Here is a 19,356-nt window from a genome sequence, read left to right as displayed (position 1 = left end):
AGATATGATATCAAATGCACAAGCAACAAAAGAGAAAATAAATTAGATTTCATCAAGATTAAAAACTTTTGTGCATCAAGAAAATGAAATGACAAACAACAGAATGAGAGAAAACACTTCTAAATCAAGCACCTGGCAAGGGACTTGTACCCAGAATATATAAAGAACACTTACAACTCAACAACAAAAAGACAGATATCACAATTATCTCTTGACCACGCTGTAAGCTCCCAGGAAACAGAAGCCCTATTTTATTCATCTCTTTATCTTCAGTACCTAAAAGAAAGCGCTGCATTTTCTTATCAGTAAATGAATGTCACTTGACCAAATGCAAGACTTTTCCTTAGTCACAGCCTGCATCCCTTTATCTTTCAAAAGAAAAAGCAAAGGGAAGAGATGACATTCTGTGTTTATTGGGGCTGGGGAGGAGCTGACATTGTGGACTCCCTTTCATTTTCTCACTCACCTGCCTTTGCTGAAGAGGGACGAGACAGTTTCTGGCTATAGATGTGTGCAGCACTTTGGAAAGAGGAAAAGGGGCCAATGGTGTAACTGCCTGATCGACAGCGTGGCAGGCCAGCGGGGCTTGGTACGTTCTGTGTCCCAGGATGCATGGAGAGAGGAGCACTCTCAGGGACTGTGCTCAGTAAAACTGCTGGCTGGTGAGGCATGCTGGGGATAGCTGGAGGGATCTGAGATAGACAATGGTGGCCTGGCCCTGGTGAGAGGTCAGGGGTGGTAACAATAGATGACAAGTGGGTGTTGGGAATTTTCTGCAGAAGGGTAGCAGCAGGACCAGAGAAAGAAGTAGAAGAATTGGTATAGATTAATTTAGCCTCTTTTTCTGCTGAAGTGGTAAATCCTATTAAAATAAAAACAAACAAACAAAAACAGATCATGTTAGGAAAAGCTAACACATAGTCTCTATATGTAAACATGAACATTTTTAAACATCTAACCTTAGCATGAAACAGATACCATGAAAAATACAAATTTTAATGAGCAGCCATCATGAACTTAATGAATTTTGCCCACTGAGACAATCTGGCATTAGAAATAGTTCATTTCTAGTCCTTGTTAAAAGCTGGCATTGCAACTACCTCCATCAACCGGAACAGATGTTTTATAAACGTCAGGGCATCAGGACAAAGTTTCTGGTAATGAGAGCTAACTCCTCTCCCTCTGATTTTCACCCTTCTAGAAACAAGTGCTCAGAATTTTAAACATTAAGAAAGTAAAAAATTCCTTGGAAAGATGTTAATAGGTTATTGGTAGATAAAAGGAAATTCTAACAGAGAAGGAAAAACAAAGAAAAATGAGCTTTCTGGAGTAACGCTGCATGCCCTAAAATCATTTAATATCTGATGAGTTTTCTTTTTTATTAAGAGATTTATCTGAGAGTAACAAATTTATGCAGGTTTGAAGTCACTCACGAGATAATTTATCAGAGTGAATTTCTGTTGTCTGTTGCTGTTTGGGCTGCTTTATTTTCACTTCTTCCATCGTTTCAGGATGATCTGAAATAAATAAATACTGAGCTGAGGTTCTGTCACTAATCAAACACTAGAGCACCACTCTACACATAATTTTGTTTCCAGAATATAACGCAACTAGTAATCAGTGCCAAGAACTATTGCATTTCTCACTGCACTTTTCCAAGGATGGCCATGTCCATATCCCTGTTGAGTGGGACACCAAGCAAATGATTCCAAACTAGCCTAGCTAGCCCAAAGCCCAGTTCCAGCTGACCAAACCAGGGAAAGATATGGAAAGCCAGGGCAGCGATCCATGGACTGCCAACAAACTAGGACCTGCCTGGGAAAGACAGTGAGGGCGGTAAAGGGGCTCCCCTAGGTGGCGCTAGTGGCCAAGAACCCGCCTGCTAACGCGGGCCATGTAAGAGACACGGGTTTGCAAGATTTCCTGGACGAGGGCATGGCAATCCACTCCAGTATTCTTGCCTGGAGAATCCCATGGACAGAGGAGCCTGGCGGATTATGGTCCATAGGGTCACAAAGAGTCAGACACAACTGAAACGAGTTAGCATGAATGCCAGGGCAGTAAGATGCCTCTGTCAAGAATTCAAATTTGCAGAACTAAGGGACTAAACTGGTTGGTGGTACACACTGGAGCAAACAAGTCACAACACATACGGACAGGGAACTGCCAAGAGATGAAAATAACAGCCCCAGTATTTGTTGGCATGATATCTGAATATCACAACAGCTCTGTATCTTAATCTCAGTTTTCCTTGAATAAGTTGAGTGAATTTGCTTATTAATCAGCATATTCAATAAGAAAGTCATTCTAGTAACATAAATTTCCACTGTAATAAATCAGGTTTTCTTTTCCTACTACAGAATTTTGAAACAGAACAGCCAGAGCTAATCATATATACTTAGAGAAATAGTCCCAAAATCTTTTCTCAGGGCCAAGTTCATACAAACACTTAAGAAAGGCCATTTTACAGATCATCTTTCAGAATGAAAGAATAAGGACATATGAATTCTCTTCTTTCCACCACTATCAGCAGTGGTAATACTGTCACACACTTGTTGGCTCATGTTTGAAACAAGAACAAATACTATCAAATGTCATAATGTTGTTCCCTTGATTGAGGCCTTCCTACTGCCTGCCCAGAGTTAATCTTCATTGGAATTGCTAGGTATAAATGTTACAGTAAGTCTCCTACAGACAAACCTTCAAGTTGCAAACTTTCAAAGATGCGAACATGCCCCTGTATGCCAGCTGCTGTACAGTTGTTTAGTTGCTAAGTCATGGCCAACTCTTTCGAGACCCCATGGCCTGTAGTCTGCCAGGCTCCTCTGTCCATGAGATTTCCCTGGCAAGAGTCCTGGAGTGGTTTGCCATTTCCTATTCCAGGGGATCTTCCCGACCCAGAGATCCAGCCTGCATTTCCTGCATTGTCAAGCGGACTCTTTACCACTGAGTCACCAAGGAAGCCCTGTTGTACAGTACTGTGCTTTTTCAAGGCACTGAACTATAAGATTAGAAATGCTTTATTTTTTGTGTTTGTTTTCTATGTGTTATTTGTGTGAAAAGTATTATAAACCTATTATGGTACTTAGTTGGGAACCTAGGCTAACTTTGTTGGACTTACAAATAAAATTGGATTTATGAACACGCTCTCAGACTGGAATTCATTCGTTATGTAGGGGACTAACTATATTACATAAAGGTAGTCCTTAACACATGAACCCCAGAATCTCTGAGGATCCACCTGTACAAACAGGTGCTGCTAGTACCTGTTGTCAGGGCTTCCCCAACAGTGCCAGGGGAGAAGTTACTATCTGAATGCCAAGCTAGGACCTCACCTCCCTAGGTTAGTACACAGTTCCCCTTCCATTACAAAAACTCCTCAGTCTCCCTTTCCTAACACTGTCATAGGATCTTTTCAGAGATTCTATCAACCTTCTTCCTGAATTTACTCATACGACTTCATCAAGCAGACAATAAATATTATAAAGTCAAGAACTGTGACGGTCCTGGTTCCCGCTCTCTCTAGCAACTACTATTATCATAACGTCTGACACTTAATAGGTGTCTATTTTAAAATATGTAAAAGGAATGAATGAAAACATGAATAAACTAGCTTTAGAACTTAGATTAGGAAAGCTCAAAGAAGAGGGTGGACTCAGAAGGATTTTTGCTAATATAATACTTCAATTATACAGTGAGCTAGACAAGCTTTTAGACTAGCCCCTGCAGCTAATCAGTTTTGAAAACATTAACACTGCTTCCTCAGGAAAACGTACCCTACATTTTAGATGATCAATTGTCTTGGCTCTTTCCACATTAGGCTATGATCACCTTAAGAGTAGCAAAGAAGTCTACATCTCTGAATCTAGTGGTTAGCATACTACAAAATTAGTATATTGATTATCTGTGTCTTATGCTCCCATCTAGATTTTAAATGCATCTTATACTTGAAGCACAAGCTTTGTTTATAACTGAGTGTTGCTGTTATTTTTTTTTAGATCATATGACATGGGCTGGATAGTTTGGTCCACGTCAGTTTCAAAATCCCCAATCCTGGAGTTCCCCAACAGTGAGAAATTTTTGAAATGTTGTGGGAACACTGGGTTATCACAATGACTGAAGGAAGACAGTAGCATTTAGGGCTTGTGACTAAGGATATGAGACATCCCACCAGGTATGTGGGAATAATCCCTCACAACAAAGAATTCTCATACCCCAAATGCAAATGGTGATAAGCTGGAGGAAGCAAAAGAAACGTAAGGAGAGTGAGAAGTAATCATCAGGAGAAGCAGAAGAACGGAGATTAAGAGCACAAGCTCTGAGTCAGGAAGACTAAAGTTTGGATTCCTGCTCCATTGGACAGTGCTGGGCGCCCCTGAGCAAGTCACTCCACCTCTTTCAGCTCTGTTTCCTCATCCGTAGAGAAGTTTTATAATAGCACCTACTCCATAAAAAATAAGATCATGTCCAATAGACAGTAACATGAGTTCTCACAAAATGTTAGCTGTTATTAGCTTGTCTTGAACTCTCTACTGTTAATTTTCATAGGAAAAAAAAAAGTTTGAACATAACCCTCTTCCACTTTTAGGACAAAAACACACGGCTTCCTCACTCTCCCACCCCCACAACTACAAAATTCCACCACCTTGGAGTCTATTAGTGCTTAGCAACATATTATTTTTGGTTCTCCTCTGCACATCTCACTTTTTCACTTGTTCTTATTTTTCATTAATTAACCAACATACTTACCACCCTTTGCCCCACTATCAGAAAAACTGTTGCTGTTTTTGGAACTTTTTGAGTGCGTCCCCAGGAAGACACTCGCAGACTTGTTTTTTTGGGTATAAAAAGTCAACACCTCCTCCAGTTCAGCCTCACTGAAATGGGGAGAAAAAGGATGGTCAGAACAGGAAGCTCTTCTGGAAAATCTTTCCACCAGACTTTATTATGGAAATGGAGTAAGCTGAAGAAGGGGGAAATGAAAAGCACAAGCTGAAAACTCCCTATTAATAGGTAGTTAAAAAGGAAAATAAATGAAGTAGTCAGAAAATTTTAAAGCACAACAAGGTTTTATTTATTCCACAGTGAATTTTCTAGATCTGCACTGTCCAATATGGTAGCCACTAGTCATATGTGACTATTTATATTTAAATGAATTAAAATTAAAGATCCATTTCCTTGGTTACATAGCCACATTTCAAGTAGTCAGTAGCTACAATACAGAAAGTTCTACGTCCTAAATCAGGGGTCAACCAGGAACCAACTGTGGGCCACAACTGATCAGCAGTCTGTTCCTGCATGGCTCCCAGCTAAGAATGGTTTATACATTTTTTAAAGAAGAATATGCTATAAAGACCACATGGAGTTCACTAAGTCAGAAATATTTATTATGTGGAGCTTGACAGTTTGTCCACCTACCACTTCTAGATAATTGGAGTATATTCACTAAAGGAGTCACTTTGTCATAAATAAGGAGATTCACTAGGGTATCCAGGGAAGATTTCCCTTACCATCTATACAATGGAGATTGAAACAGTCTCTAGGTAACTTCAAATATAGAAATTATATGCATTTTTTATGGAGACCCACAAAATGAAAAGCATAAGGAAATAGAAGAGGGCCTGTTTACTAGAACTCTTGCAGTAAACATATCATGTCTGGGTTTTTTAACACCTGTAGCAGCTCCTCAATGGCCTTTGCATTTTTTTCACAGAGCCTGTCAACATTCCAGATAAGTGACCTTCAAATAAGCAAAATACTCCTGCATCATTACAAGGAACCTATATCCCAGCTTCAGAATACACTGCAGTGACAATCCCAGAAACTGCTTCTGTGAATCTCAGGGTAAACTCCAAGGTCTCCAAAGCAGCAAAGAGCCACCAGAAAGCAACTCGAGAAACCGCAAAGATCTAAAGCTGAGGGCGCAAACAGACGAGCGCCTCTGCCTATCAGTGTGTTTCATTTGGCCCTTCCCAGAAAAGGGAAAGACCGAGGTGGGCCAAGACACCAACTGCTCTCTACCTCCTGTCTTACTCTCTGCTCTTTTTATAACATGTTTTCCTGCCTGACTCCTGCGGGTAAACTGAATTTGCCAACGCTGACACACACAGGTATCCATGTCCCACCTCAAATGTAATAAAAGAACTGATGCTACTGCATATTTCCAACCATCAGCACAACCCACCATCAGTAGTAAATATGTTCTAAAATACTTTATCTCCAAGTCGACATCACTGGTTAACAGTACGTATAATTAATTTTTAGCAGCCAAATAGGCCTGGTAGGGGAAACACTCTTCACTTCTTAAAAGGTTGCTTTTTAGTTTCTTTTTTTTATATTTCAGAGATTTTGAAGATCTCTAGGAAGAACTAGAAATTAATGTTTTAACTTTAAAAGTAGAGCCATTTTCTGAACATAATCCAGCCTTTTTTTCTTTGCTATTTGCATAATGTTGAGGTAAGAAACTACTTCTTGCTTTGTTTCTACACTTGCTTTATCAACCGTATTCCTCAAGACCTAAGAATGTCAACAAAATAACATTACACAATTATGAACTCCTATAAAATGATGTATTTGTTTGTTGTACGTTTAAGCACATGATCCTGGGGCTATAATTAGCTGCATACAGAGTATTACACACAGATCACACTATGTTGGTGGTTGATAAATCACCACCTGACTTAACGTCACAAATCAACAGAGTTGATTTTCTACTGCTTTTCTCCCCACTGGGACTTTGATGACTGAAGACTAACTAAGGCAGATTTACACATGTTTTATGCTTTATTTTAGTAGTTTTGTCCAGCCCTCTACTTAAGAAAAAGGACAGGTCTTATAAAATTAAAAATTAAATGCCTTTATTACTTCTTCCTTTGCAAACACACTGTAAATGGACAAAGTGGCCTGGCTAATTTGTATTAAGATAGAGAGCTGAATGTTGATATTTTCCATCCCTAAAGGCTAACCTTAAGCATGAAGGACTTGTTTTATTTTATATAAATTAGGCATAACCCTCATAGTACTGAACAACTGCCAACTCCTCAACCCACTCAATGTAGGCAAAATGTGGTCATCTCCACTGCATCAGTAGGGCAGGAATAAATTCAGATCCAGTAAACACTAGAAGCCTCTAACTTCAAATTTCCAAAGTGCTCCCTCAGCACTTTAAGTGGTGTGTACTTTGAAGGCTGTCTAGAAATATAGCCCAGATGCCCAGCAGCAGTGTTTTGATAACTGAAACCATGACAACTGCCAATAACTGGCTGAGATATGGAGACACAAAGACTATGAAACCTTTTTCTCTTCTTATAAGTGACTGTACTCACATCCACGTTAGAAACAAGAGAATATTGGGAATTCAATGGGGCAGTGTGGAAGACAGAATAAGATTCTAGTTTATTAGTGAAGAATGTCTTCTACCTTGCTTGTCTGATGAACTCCTGAAAGTTTTCCGAATTCACCCCATCTTCCTCTTCTTCCTCAAGTTTCTTCTTTGATTTCTTTTCAGCCATTTGTTCTGTTTCCTATCCAGTCCCCAATCCCAAAGAAAAACAAGATAAAACTGACTCCTGATAAAAGCATAATTCATCATCTGGTTTCATTATCACTGGGTCAATTTGTCTTTATAGAAAAGACATCCACTTCTTCAATGTCCTTTGGCCACCTATAAACTTGGTATATTATTTTCTGCCATCATTTCATGAAACATTTTAAAGTTTCTAACTCAGAGTTGCAGAATAAACATAAATTTTTATCATGTTTTTACTTATATACTCAGGTAGCCCTGTGAAAAAAAAAGACCTTGTTGATGTCTGTGGTCACACTTGAAGCATGACAATAGAGACACTGTTATTTTGTCACAATTAGGAGGAGGAAAGCTCAGACTTGGAAGACACTTCTACAGCAGCATCCAAATTGCATAAATTCTTCACTTACATAAGACAAAATTCTCAACAGAGCTAGAGTAGCTATGCAGCTATGGATTTGTCGTGTTGATCTTGTACTGACCATTCCACACATTCCACAAAAGCTATTTACATTTCCAGGACTCAGATTTCCTCTCTGAAAAATGGGCACACTCCCAGCTCCTCCCACTCCAAAATGACATTTCTAAAGTATTCTAAGACCCTTGGATAAAAGATGCTTTGCCAACTAGTTTCACTAAATAGTCAATTTTCTGGGCTTGGTTGTAAAACGAAGTCACTATCTAAAATGTTCTAGAGGACAAAGTATAACTCTCTCAGGAAACAAGACTGTGTCATTCCATTAAATCCACAGTTCAAATTTGTTCTCATATAGTCAGTTCACCACTGTCTCCAGGCACAGTAATGACAATGCAAATTCACACAGCCCAGGATTCATCTCAGATACAACAGCACTCAAAAGGAATATGCTTCTGCATGAGAGTGAACTATGGCCTCTGGGCCTTCACAAGTAATAAGTAGCTTTTCAGACGAGCTGAGTTAAGGAGTGAGGTCTAACTCCCCATAACCGTCATACACAGCACACGATGATGCTAGAAGGGAAAAAGATCCTCTTCACCCAGCTGGACAGAGGCTTCTAGCCTGTTTCTGACAGTGGGTGGTGATCCAAAGCACAGGACTAACGGATGAACCACCTACCTTGTTGTACACAGAGATAAAGTCACCCAGCTGGTGGGCCAGGATTCTTCTGCGTTCCAGAAGTGCCAGTCTCCGACTGGGTAATACCATCCTCAGTGAGTGCTGGAGGTTACTTGATGCTCGCTTGAGGAAACGAACCACTAGCTCCTATAAATTAGAGAGTCATTGGGGAGAAAAAGAAGAGACTGTGCTAAGCAACAGAAGACGAGCTACAAGGGGATTATACAATCGAGAGCTAAGAAGAAGTATACTACACTCTCCAACAAATGAGACCCAGAGCAAACATATTAGGTATAATAAGAATACAGCCAGACAAGAACAAAACAAAACAAATGTAGCATCTTCCCTTAATAAGCTGACAATAAGAAAATAAAAATCAAGTCTGTATGCAAATATCTATGTGATAAAGTAATAGCTGTAAAAGTACCACTACTCATATATACATAGTACTACAATAATCCAAACCGCAGCCATCACTTCTAATAGGGTGATCAGAGCAAAGTGCTTAGGAAAAGACAAAGGTAGCAGAAACTAAAACCTTGGAAGCACAGGAAGTCATCAAAGACGAGAAGGGAGAGAAGGAATACAGAAATACTGACACTTCGAGGTAGGAAAGAGGAGGAAGAATCAGAAAAACAATCAGCAACAACAAACCATGACAGAAGTATTAGAAATGCACGAAGAAATCCAGGAGAAAACAGTGTCATGGAAGCCAAGGCAGGAAGGTACCCATGTCACAAGCTTCCAAGAGGCTGAGTTGAGAAATGACCACAACTACTTTCAGAACAGTAAAGGGAATGGAACGAAGAGGTTAAGGAATGAATGGATAATGAAGGATAAACGTGAAGAGGAGAAACTCCTGACTTAAAACGTTTAGTGACAAACTGAAAGAATTGTTACTAAGCTTGAAAGGCAATAGCTTTTTATTTATTGATTTTTTTCTTCCCCAAGAATAAGCATGCTTTTAGAGTTGTGTGTTGGCAAGGGGAGCACAGTGAAAAGTCATTAAGGGGTAGAAGAGATACACCTCATTTGAGATGGGGCAAAGGATTTTGAAATCTGAATAGCAATCAGATCATTCAACTTGGATCAGAGAAGGCAATTCTACACCCACCTTCCTCATAAACAAGACCACTGCCACAATCACCAGGTAATGGGTGAGGTTTTGCTGTCTAGATAGATTTTCATTTGGGAATGCACAGAATTGATACTAAGTTCTGCAATGATAATCCTAAATATTCCTATTAAAAGCCCCATTGAAATCCTGGGTGAATTCTAAGCCAGCAGCTGCAATGGTTATTCTCTTCTGAGCTATTTTTCTTTTCTTCTTGAATTTGATTTTGGTTCATTGTTCTTTCGTGCCAATTTACTCCAACATAAAGAAATAGTCTCATTACCAGAGGGTTGGATTTCATAGTTCCACCCTGTTGTCTTTACTATAGGGTGGTTTAAGCTGCTATACTAAAACATTATTTTTTCACAGTGGAGCAGACAAACTGACTCTCAAAAAGGCAGTTTCAATTTTCCACTTGGAAAGAGCAGAGCTAACATTTTCCACTGATGGTTGAAGAATTATTCACAACACACAAGGTTTTATCTCTGGGTTGCATTGGCTACTTTAAATTCACGAGTTGTTTTCTGGGATATCCATCATGTTTTTATAATAAGCCCAGCATACTGTATGCCTCTCATATGCGGAGAACTGAAAATTACAGTAGGGTCACCGTGAGCTGGCCAAAGGAGGCAGCTTTCTTAGACTTAGAGGTCCCTCTCCTTTCAGTGACAGATCTCTATGGTAAAAAAGTAAAGAATGGCTGTGGCTTCTTCTATAAGCACTGACCTTTCCAAAGAGCTTGAGGCTTCCTGTCATTCTGATCCAAAAAGGAAAACCTTGCTAGAATATTAAATTTTAGGCAGGTTCGAATGACTTACGTATAGTAAAAATCATTACACAAGTTTGTTTTCAGTAATCTAAGAACTTTATAAAGAAACAACTAGTAAAGAAAAAAAAAAGTTTAACTGGAGGATGGTACATTCTCAGAGGGCCTGTGATAAAGTGTTGACTTTGAAAGAGGTAACTCCACCCCTTAGGGTAGAAATCAAATGCCTTCCGATCCATGGAAACAGTGCAAAAGGAAATCATGCACAACTGTAATACCTGAGTCTAAGTTCCAGGTTCACCACATACGAGCTACAGGACAACAGGAAATCATGCACAACTGTAACACCTGAGTCTAAGTTCCAGGTTCACCACATACGAGCTACAGGACAACAGGAAATCATGCACAACTGTAACACCTGAGTCTAAGTTCCAGGTTCACCACATACGAGCTACAGGACAACAGGAAATCATGCACAACTGTAATACCTGAGTCTAAGTTCCAGGTTCACCACATACGAGCTACAGGACAACAGGCAGGCCCCCCTTCTCTAGGTCTTTGTTTCCTCATCCGCAAAATGGGGATGACAGTGTCTATCTTAAAGAGTTAATACAATGTGAAGCTGCTTGGGAAAGGACCCTGAAAATTGTTATCTTCTTCTAGGGCTTTGCATAGGTCTGACGTCTAATGAGGACTCAGTTTCCATTTTCAGAATGAAGAAAACGGACACCTCAACGCATATTGCTCCAGATTCAAGCGTGGCTCCAGATTCAAGATTTAATTCATAGTAAAGTAAGAGAAATCTATAAGCTACACCATGGAAGGATTCCTTCTCCAGAAGTATACTGTTCTGTACCTTAGTATAGGGAACAAAGAAAGAAAGGAATAAAGAAAGAAAGAGGGAGGTAAGGGAGAAAGAGAGGGAAGGCATAGAGAGAAAGAAAAACGGGGAAACTAAAAAGGTTCCAACAAGAAGAACCTCACCATCTGTTCATCCTCTTTGGCAGCCCAGCTGGCACTGAACGTTTGACTTCCACTGTCTTTCATCAGGCGGATTTGAACATGCTGGAGATAGGCAGAGAATGCTATTCGGGCCTGCACTTTGCTACAGAAATCCAAAACAACACACCGTTATGAGACAGAATGGTGCACCAACCAAATGCGTGCTTGCCTTTCTCAATGTGGCCTTTGAGGATCCTTCTATTAGGATGGCTACGAAAAATGAAGCCCATCATACAGTCACTGAATAAAGATTCCTTCTACCCAGCACATGAGATTTCTGCTTTTTCTATTTAAAGAATGAGAGATGAAGAATTCTACTTATTTTCTCATTATTGCCACATGGGGGGAAAAAAAATCAAACAAGAAAAGAGATTCATCTTTTCTACTCTTACCTCTTTGAACTTTTAAACAACTTTCTTGAGGAAATGGACAGGAAAGTACTGACTTTTCGTAAGAACCTTTGTATTGATACAGAAAGGCTTTTCTGCCTCTGTGCTTATGTGTGTCCCGTCACTTTTGTCATGTCCGACTCTATGTGACCCCATGGGCTGTAGCCCGCCAGGCTCCTCTGTTCATGGGATTCTCCAGACAAGAACACTGGAGTGGGTTGCCACGCCCTCCTCCAGGGGGTCTTCCCAACCCAGGGATCCAACCTGCGTCTCTTACGTATCATGCACTGGCAGGCGGCTTCTTTACCACTAGTGCCATGGACCCTTTCAGTTCAGTTCAGTTCAGTTACTACAAAAGGATGGCTTTTGTTATGGCAACTGATTCTGGGTGTGCGAAATCCTCCAAAGCTGCAAAGAGATAAATCTTACGAAGGAACTTTTGAGACCAAATTTTAAGGTCAGGCTTTTTTCTCAACCGCAAGACGGGAGTGGCTGGAGCCCAGAACAAATGAGCGAGATCCAACAGAGCCTGGCGCAGAGGCACTGACGGGCTAGGACGAGCCCAGATGTTTGGTGGGAAAAAGACACGTGTACATTCAGTACAGAGCACCTCAGCAACAACGCTGAAGAACCCCGCTGACTTCCGCTGGGGCCCTAGGCAGGCAACAAGGGAATCTGACCAAGCTAGCCTTCAGCGGACAGAAGTACCAAGAAACCACTGGTGACTTTCACTTCAGCTGCAAACTGCGGGAGATCTGTTTTCCTTCAGGAGAGCTTTTGGTTACTTCAGCTGCTCGGCCTTCTGACATACTAGCCAAAAATACGTCAGTGAGGATTAGAGCCCAACACAAGCTCTGTTTACACTTTTCACACATGCCGTCACTGAATGCTCTCTACTCACTGTTCCCCAAGGTCAGGACGAAGGACTGGTCCAGAGTAAACTGGAAATCCTAGAGGGTCTCTGTCTAGCTTCTGTGTGTGTGTCGGAAGGGACAGAGGTAGATCTGCCTTTCAAGCAGATCTTGTGTTTGTGAAACACAAAGCTGCACCTTCGTCACTAGTAAGAGCAGCGTAGGGGAGCACAATATGATTTTGAAATGTGTATTTTCAAACGTTTCTCATCAAGGCCACACTTAAAATCCTTGTTCTGGAGACCATATATCACTTTCCTCTCAACCATTCCCGTAAGCTTTCCCTCCAACAAATTATTTTCAAGTCAAAGTGAAGGGGAAAAAAAAAAACAAAAACAAAAAACCTCTCCACTTTGGCCAACAAATTCACTTGCAATATAATGAGCTACAAGTGTCATGTTTCAGATACCTGCAAATGTAGCAGCATACCCAATTTTATCGATTATTCCTCTAATATTAAAATACAGAAGTCTTTGGACAAAGGAATTATTGCTTGGAAGTTGAGATTTCAATCATTATTTTGTGGCATATCATTGTTGTAAATCAAACGAACAAGTATTGAGTTTTCCATTTCTAAAAACCTCACTAAGAGAACTTCCATGGGGTCACAAAAGAGTTGGTGATGACTTCGTAGCTAAACAACAACAACAAACCTTACTACAGAGATCTGTGAGATGTTAATCCTGAGGTTGTGCCCTAAGGTGTTGGAGATACTGGTCAGCTAGAAATCTGCAACAAACAAGCCAAAATGCTAGAATGATTTACACTGGAGAAATCTATTTTTAAAACATAAAAGCCTTTGTAGATCCTCGGGATACAAAATATACAACTAGTGGGCTGGGGCTTGGAGTCTTAAAGCCTTGTCACGGACCACCCCTCAGATCCCTCAGTAGCCGCTGAGATATCCCATACAATGAGAGGCAGCTCAGGGGAACAGAATTTGAAAACCACTGATTTATACGAACACACCCTGCAATTATAACAGCTTACTCATTGAAAGTGAGATGTGTGAGATTTAGGAGTAACTAATTTATTTCTACAACATCTAAGTAGAATGTTACTGCTGAAAAGGACCTTAGAATATAATTCAGTGGTTTTGAAATGTTCCATTTCATTCAGTGGATTCTTCTTTCCCCTCTAGAGAGCCCAGTCTGAAAAACCTGTCCATGTCTAACCTGATCACTTGGCCTAATGGAAAAGAAAACTGAGACACGCTGACTTGCCCGTGATCACACAGTCAGCTGGTAAGCAATGAAAAGTCACAGCCAAGTCTTCTGACAGAGCTCAGTGTGCTCTCCACTAATGGAGCCATGCTCATTCTCCACGCACCACTCCAAACCTCAACCTACCCTCCAACCCCCTAAACACCAACAGCACCCTCCAGCCTTGCGCTTTAAGAAGTGACCTCTAGCTTAGAAAATAAAGGCCATTGTGCGTGAACACTTACACTTCCTGACTCTTTAACTTCTAATCATTGCATTCAACCCACAGTGCTTTAGGGGCTTCCCAGGCAGCTCAGTGGTAAAGAATCTGCCTCCCAGTGCAAAGGACATTAGAGACGGGGGTTCAATCCCTGGATCAGGAAGATCCCCTGGGGTAGGAAATGGCAACCCACTTCAGTATTTTTGCCTGTACAATTCCATGGACGAAGGAACCTGGTGGGCTGCAGTCCATGGGGTCACAAAGAGTTGGACATGACTGGGCATGGTCGCACGCCTAGTACTTTCTTTCTGACTTAAGATGGCGAGGCACCCCTCCACTGGCCTCTTTCTACCTTCCTATACGACAATATATCCATTCCTGTATGTATCTTTCATTCTTTTACCATCAAATCCTCCCCCTAATCTATAAATCAGCTCCAGAATCCCTATCTTAAGAAATCTTTTTTCTCTTAGCCTGCTCTCTGATGAGTTCTCACCTTCCTTTCATTCATTGTCAAACCCTCTGAAAAAGCCATTTCACACTTGCTTTCCTATTTACTCAGCTCAGTTTCTCTTCTATCCACAAAGTCCACACCCATGTCATAAATGCAAGAGACTGTTCAGAGGCCTCATTCTAAACTGGGCTGCCCGAGGCACTCACTCTTTAGCTTGAAACTCTCTTCTTGTAGCTTACCACCCTGTCTCCTCCCACTTTATAGCCATCTCTCTAACTGCTATTTCCTGATCTCTTACTATAGAATGTTGGTTTTCTCCAGGCCTCAATTCTCTTCCTTTTCTCATTGTCCATGTTTACCGAACTAAACTGAAATAAACAAGTTCATCCACTCTGAAGCTGTACAGTCCTATTCAACTCCGACTTACAAAGCTGTATTTTCACCTATCTACTGAACATTTTCACCCTAGAGCTCTTCCACCTCACTGTGTCCCAAACAAAACACATTATTTTTATCATGAAACAAACTCCTGTGCTCCTTATATTGACTGGCTGCAATATCACGTGACCAAATTTGCAAAAATATAGGCTCTGTGGGGTTCTTACATCCACAAAGACCAAGCCCTAGCAACTTTAACTTGCAAATTTCATTAACTCCATCCCATCCTCTTCACTCCTATAGCCATTGCTCTGATAGGGCCTTCATCTTCCCGGCTCTGGGCTACTTGAACAGCCCCTAACTCAGTGCTCTACCCTTTGTCGCTGTTCAGTCGTGTCTGACTCTTTCCGACCCCATGGACTGCAGCACACCAGGCTTCCCTGTCCTTCATCATCTCCCAGAGCTTGCTGAAACTTATGTCTATTGAGCTGGTGATGCCATCCAACCATCTCATCCTCTGTCATCCCCTTCTCCTCCTGCCTTCGATCTTTACCCTTACTTCTCCTCTTATCAATCACTATCCCACAATGCGACCAGAATTTACTTCCTAAATCAAGATCTGACCATATCACTCATCTGCTTAAAAATTATCTAGAAAAAAGTCCAGGCTCCTCTATGGCCCTTTATGATCAAATGACATCCAATTTTTTAGTCTCACTTCTTACCACACCCTTTTCTCCACATAACTCCACACCACTAATCTATATTCCTCAGACTTGCCAAGCTCATTTCAATTGCAGGGTTTTTATACTTGCTGCTCTGCCTGGAATATTCTGCCACCTAATATTCACATGATTTACTCCTCCTCATCATTCAGGACTCACCCTAAAGGTTACCTCTCCATGTCTGAAGCACCATAATCTAAAGAAATTTCTGCCCTATTGCAGTCTAATACCACACCCTATTTTATTGTCTACACAGCACTTCTTATTGCCTGAAATTTCCTTGTTTCTTCGTTTACTGTCAGCCTTCCCCCCTAACCTGCGACTTTCACGAGCCTGTCTTGGTCTCTACTGTAACATTACACAGTCTGGCACAATTCCTGATATAGAGCAGGTACTCAGTAAATATTTGTCAAGGGACTGAATGAACGACTGTACCATCACCCTCTGCGCCTTTATTCCCTCTACTAGCACTCCCACACTTAGCTGTCATCTCCCAAATCCTGAAAGCCTACTCATCCGTCAAGTCCTGGTTCAGATCTTGTCTCCTCCCTAACCTCTCCCTAGCCCTCCCAGGCAAGACCAGTCACTCCTTTTCCTGGGTCCTAAAGAGCCCTTTGTCCATACTGGGGTCAGAGCCCCCTCTCTTTAAATGTCCCCACACTAAGCCATGAGCTGATTTGAGCTCCTTGTCTTGGGTCACCTTGTACTTCTAAGTCATTGACACTAAAACCCCCAAAATATTTGTTAAGCTAGTAAGACCTGGGTTTGATTCATAGCTCCAGACCTTGGACAAGCAACTTCTCTAAGGCCCAGTTTCCTTGATAACAATAATATCAAATCACATTCATTAATTCACAGGAATCCTGTGCATAAAAAATGAAAAATGGCTATAAAGCCACTAGCACAATACCCTGGTGCACAGTACAAATGACCTGCTTTCGGTTTTACCAGAATAATTAGGAAAGATACATACCTAAGATTGCCATTATCTTGCAGGATCTGCATCAGGTTAAATTTAGGCTCTGGCTCCTGAGTTTCAATTTTGCAGCATTGTTCACCTTTGTTATTCCACTCAGGAACCTTCACGGCATTTTCTTTGGGTGAATTTTCTATCATAACAGTCAGTGAGGGTGTGTATTTGGCTTGATTTTCTCCAAGGGACCCTGCAGACTCCTCCTGGTAAGCTTCCTGTTCTTCATCTTCATTGTCTAATGCAACTTCTTCCTCTTCTTCACTCTCTGTCTCAGTTTTAACATTCATTTCAGCTGGTTGGGTAATCACTAAATGCGAAGAATCACTAATGTTGCTGAAAAAAGGATTAAATTTTCCTCTCTCCCAATACCTTCCTTTTATCCTTTTAGTAAAAACCCATTTCTAAATCGGATGGCAAATAATGCACCATGTTAACAGCACACACACGCCCCTCTCCAATCTTATACCTTCTAAAAACCTACTAATGATCTTCATTAGAGACGATGCTTCTCATCACAATACCAATGGCTGTCTCACATCTCTAGGCAGAAAACTTTTTAGCAATCCCAACAGTGTGTTAAAAGTTTCTAGAGGGATGCTTTTCATGGAGGTACACAGAGCAGGGGGATATCTTTCCACCCTTTGTTTATCCATTCTCCTTCTCCTTCACGGCTTTGGCAGGTCTTTGAAGACAAGGGCCACGGCTTTTTTTATCTGTCAGTAAAACTGCAGTGACTAATGTGGCTGACACAGGCACTCAACAAACAAAAGGAGGAGGGAGAAAGAGAAGTCAATTTGTCAGTGACAAATAGATCTATAACATGGGAGATTCTGGGAGAGAAAGAAATTCCCCCTTTTCTGTTTGTGTTTAAAATACTTACACCATTCAGCAAATGCCAAAGGATAAATTGGACTTCATACCTAATCATGAAAACTCCAAATAAGAATGCTCGGGGATTCCACTGAACTTAAGCTAAGTATCAGGTAGCAAAATGATGCTGGAATAAGAGCAAAAGCCCACATGTATGTGCTTCAGATAGTCTTCAACACAAATATTATAGAATGGAAGAATGATTTTTTTGAAATGAGTTTCAGAGGAAAAGAGTATATATATCAAAAAAAAAAAAAAGTAAGCGTATGTGATCAGGGAAGTCCTGATTCATTAAGTACTAGTTAAGAAGCTGATTACATCAGTCTGACAGGACACAGATATTGGAGCTTGGTGAAGGCTCCCCGGCAGGTACCTGGGTATTTTGGCCTCATTGCCCTTAATCTGCCACTCCGTCGTCTACGTTTTCGCACCTCCAGAGACAGGAGCTTCCTCTCATAGAGAGCAGCGTGCAGCTTGGCCCTTGAATTCATACTCTCTACCTTCAGTTCTGGTGCTCCATCAATCGCCATCCTGTGAGGAAAAAACATGGCAGCTAGAACTTTCAGAAGTTCTTTTATTCAAGACTAAGCTTGATAGAACTCTGTCATGATGTCAGACCAGGCATGGTTACTCTCATGAGTTCTGAAATGTCTGGCTAATAAATGGGAATATTGGAATCTACGTTAAAATTTCACTAATGGCCTATCTGAATTTGTTAAATGTTGTGAAAAAAAAAATGTCTGAAGACAATGGTTAAGCATTTTTATCTATTCAACAATACGGGCTGACTATTCAGTGCAGAGACCATAAAGTGCTACCAACTCCCAAGCCTAGAATGACTTGAGATACTGGCAACACTTCAGTTCTTAAGCTGAGGGACGGCCAGAGGTGTACTTATTATTTATTCATTATAACTTAGAATGATACAAACATTCTTTTGAAGTAGGCAGTATTTAATGAATACAGATTTAGCAGCTGTTGAGGAAAGAGCTGATAATCTGTGATGAGAGCAGGACAGACCTGAATGAGACTCACGGGCAGAGAGCGTCCTTGTGAAAAGTCACTATGATCTTGGGACGCGTTAAGTCTCAAGCACTCCAACAGGAGGGACGTCTCCCTCGGAGCACACTGAGTTAGAGGAGGAGCTGGGGAGAGGTGGCAGGGACTCCCCCGGTGTTGAGCACAGGTCAGGAGTTAGGGTGAGAGGCACAGACAAGGGAAGGCAACAGATGGGGGACAATGCCAAATTCAATCAGGTCATGGATGGGGAGAGGGACAGCCACAGCTACACTAGGCATCAGAAAAATCATAAAATTAGGGAAGTGACAGGCATCATCAGCCCTCCACACAAGGACTGGGCAGAGTATAGGACAGGCAGAGAAATCCAGGTCACCAAAGAGAGACAGGGTTCTTGGGTCACCAAGTCAGAAAAGATGTATCCACATTAGTGTTGGAAAGCAGGCAGCCAATGCTGTGCACCCAGAACTCAAGATCTAACTGGTTGGCTCTGAACTCTCTCTCTTGTGAACTCTTTAGAACAGGGCTCGCCAATCTCGGGGGTCTAATGCCTGATGATCTGGGGTGGGGCCCACATAATAACAATAGAAACAAAGTGCACAATCAATGCAATGCACCAGAATCATCCCCAAACAATCCCCTCTACCCCACCTACGGAAAAATCACCTTCCCCAAAACCCGCCCCGGTACCAAAAGGTTGAGGACCACTTTGAG

General features: G+C 41.3%; 1 protein-coding gene across 1 annotated transcript in view; it reads right to left on the bottom strand.

Annotated features, from left to right (window-relative positions):
• Window positions 1-19,356, bottom strand: part of TTLL5 (tubulin tyrosine ligase like 5) — a 317,558-nt gene that overhangs the window by 193,246 nt on the left and 104,956 nt on the right. Inside the window, 8 exon segments of the mRNA XM_059890944.1 lie at window positions 467-862; window positions 1,434-1,517; window positions 4,750-4,877; window positions 7,420-7,523; window positions 8,622-8,768; window positions 11,486-11,606; window positions 16,756-17,062; window positions 17,999-18,156. Coding sequence (XP_059746927.1) covers window positions 467-862; window positions 1,434-1,517; window positions 4,750-4,877; window positions 7,420-7,523; window positions 8,622-8,768; window positions 11,486-11,606; window positions 16,756-17,062; window positions 17,999-18,156 — 1,445 coding nt within the window.

This window comes from Bos taurus, chromosome 10 (genome assembly GCF_002263795.3).
Source record: "Bos taurus isolate L1 Dominette 01449 registration number 42190680 breed Hereford chromosome 10, ARS-UCD2.0, whole genome shotgun sequence".
In the NCBI taxonomy this organism is placed as follows: Eukaryota; Metazoa; Chordata; class Mammalia; order Artiodactyla; family Bovidae; genus Bos; species Bos taurus.
The sequence above is the reverse complement of the archived record's forward strand: the minus strand, read 5'-3'. Positions and strand labels throughout refer to the sequence as shown.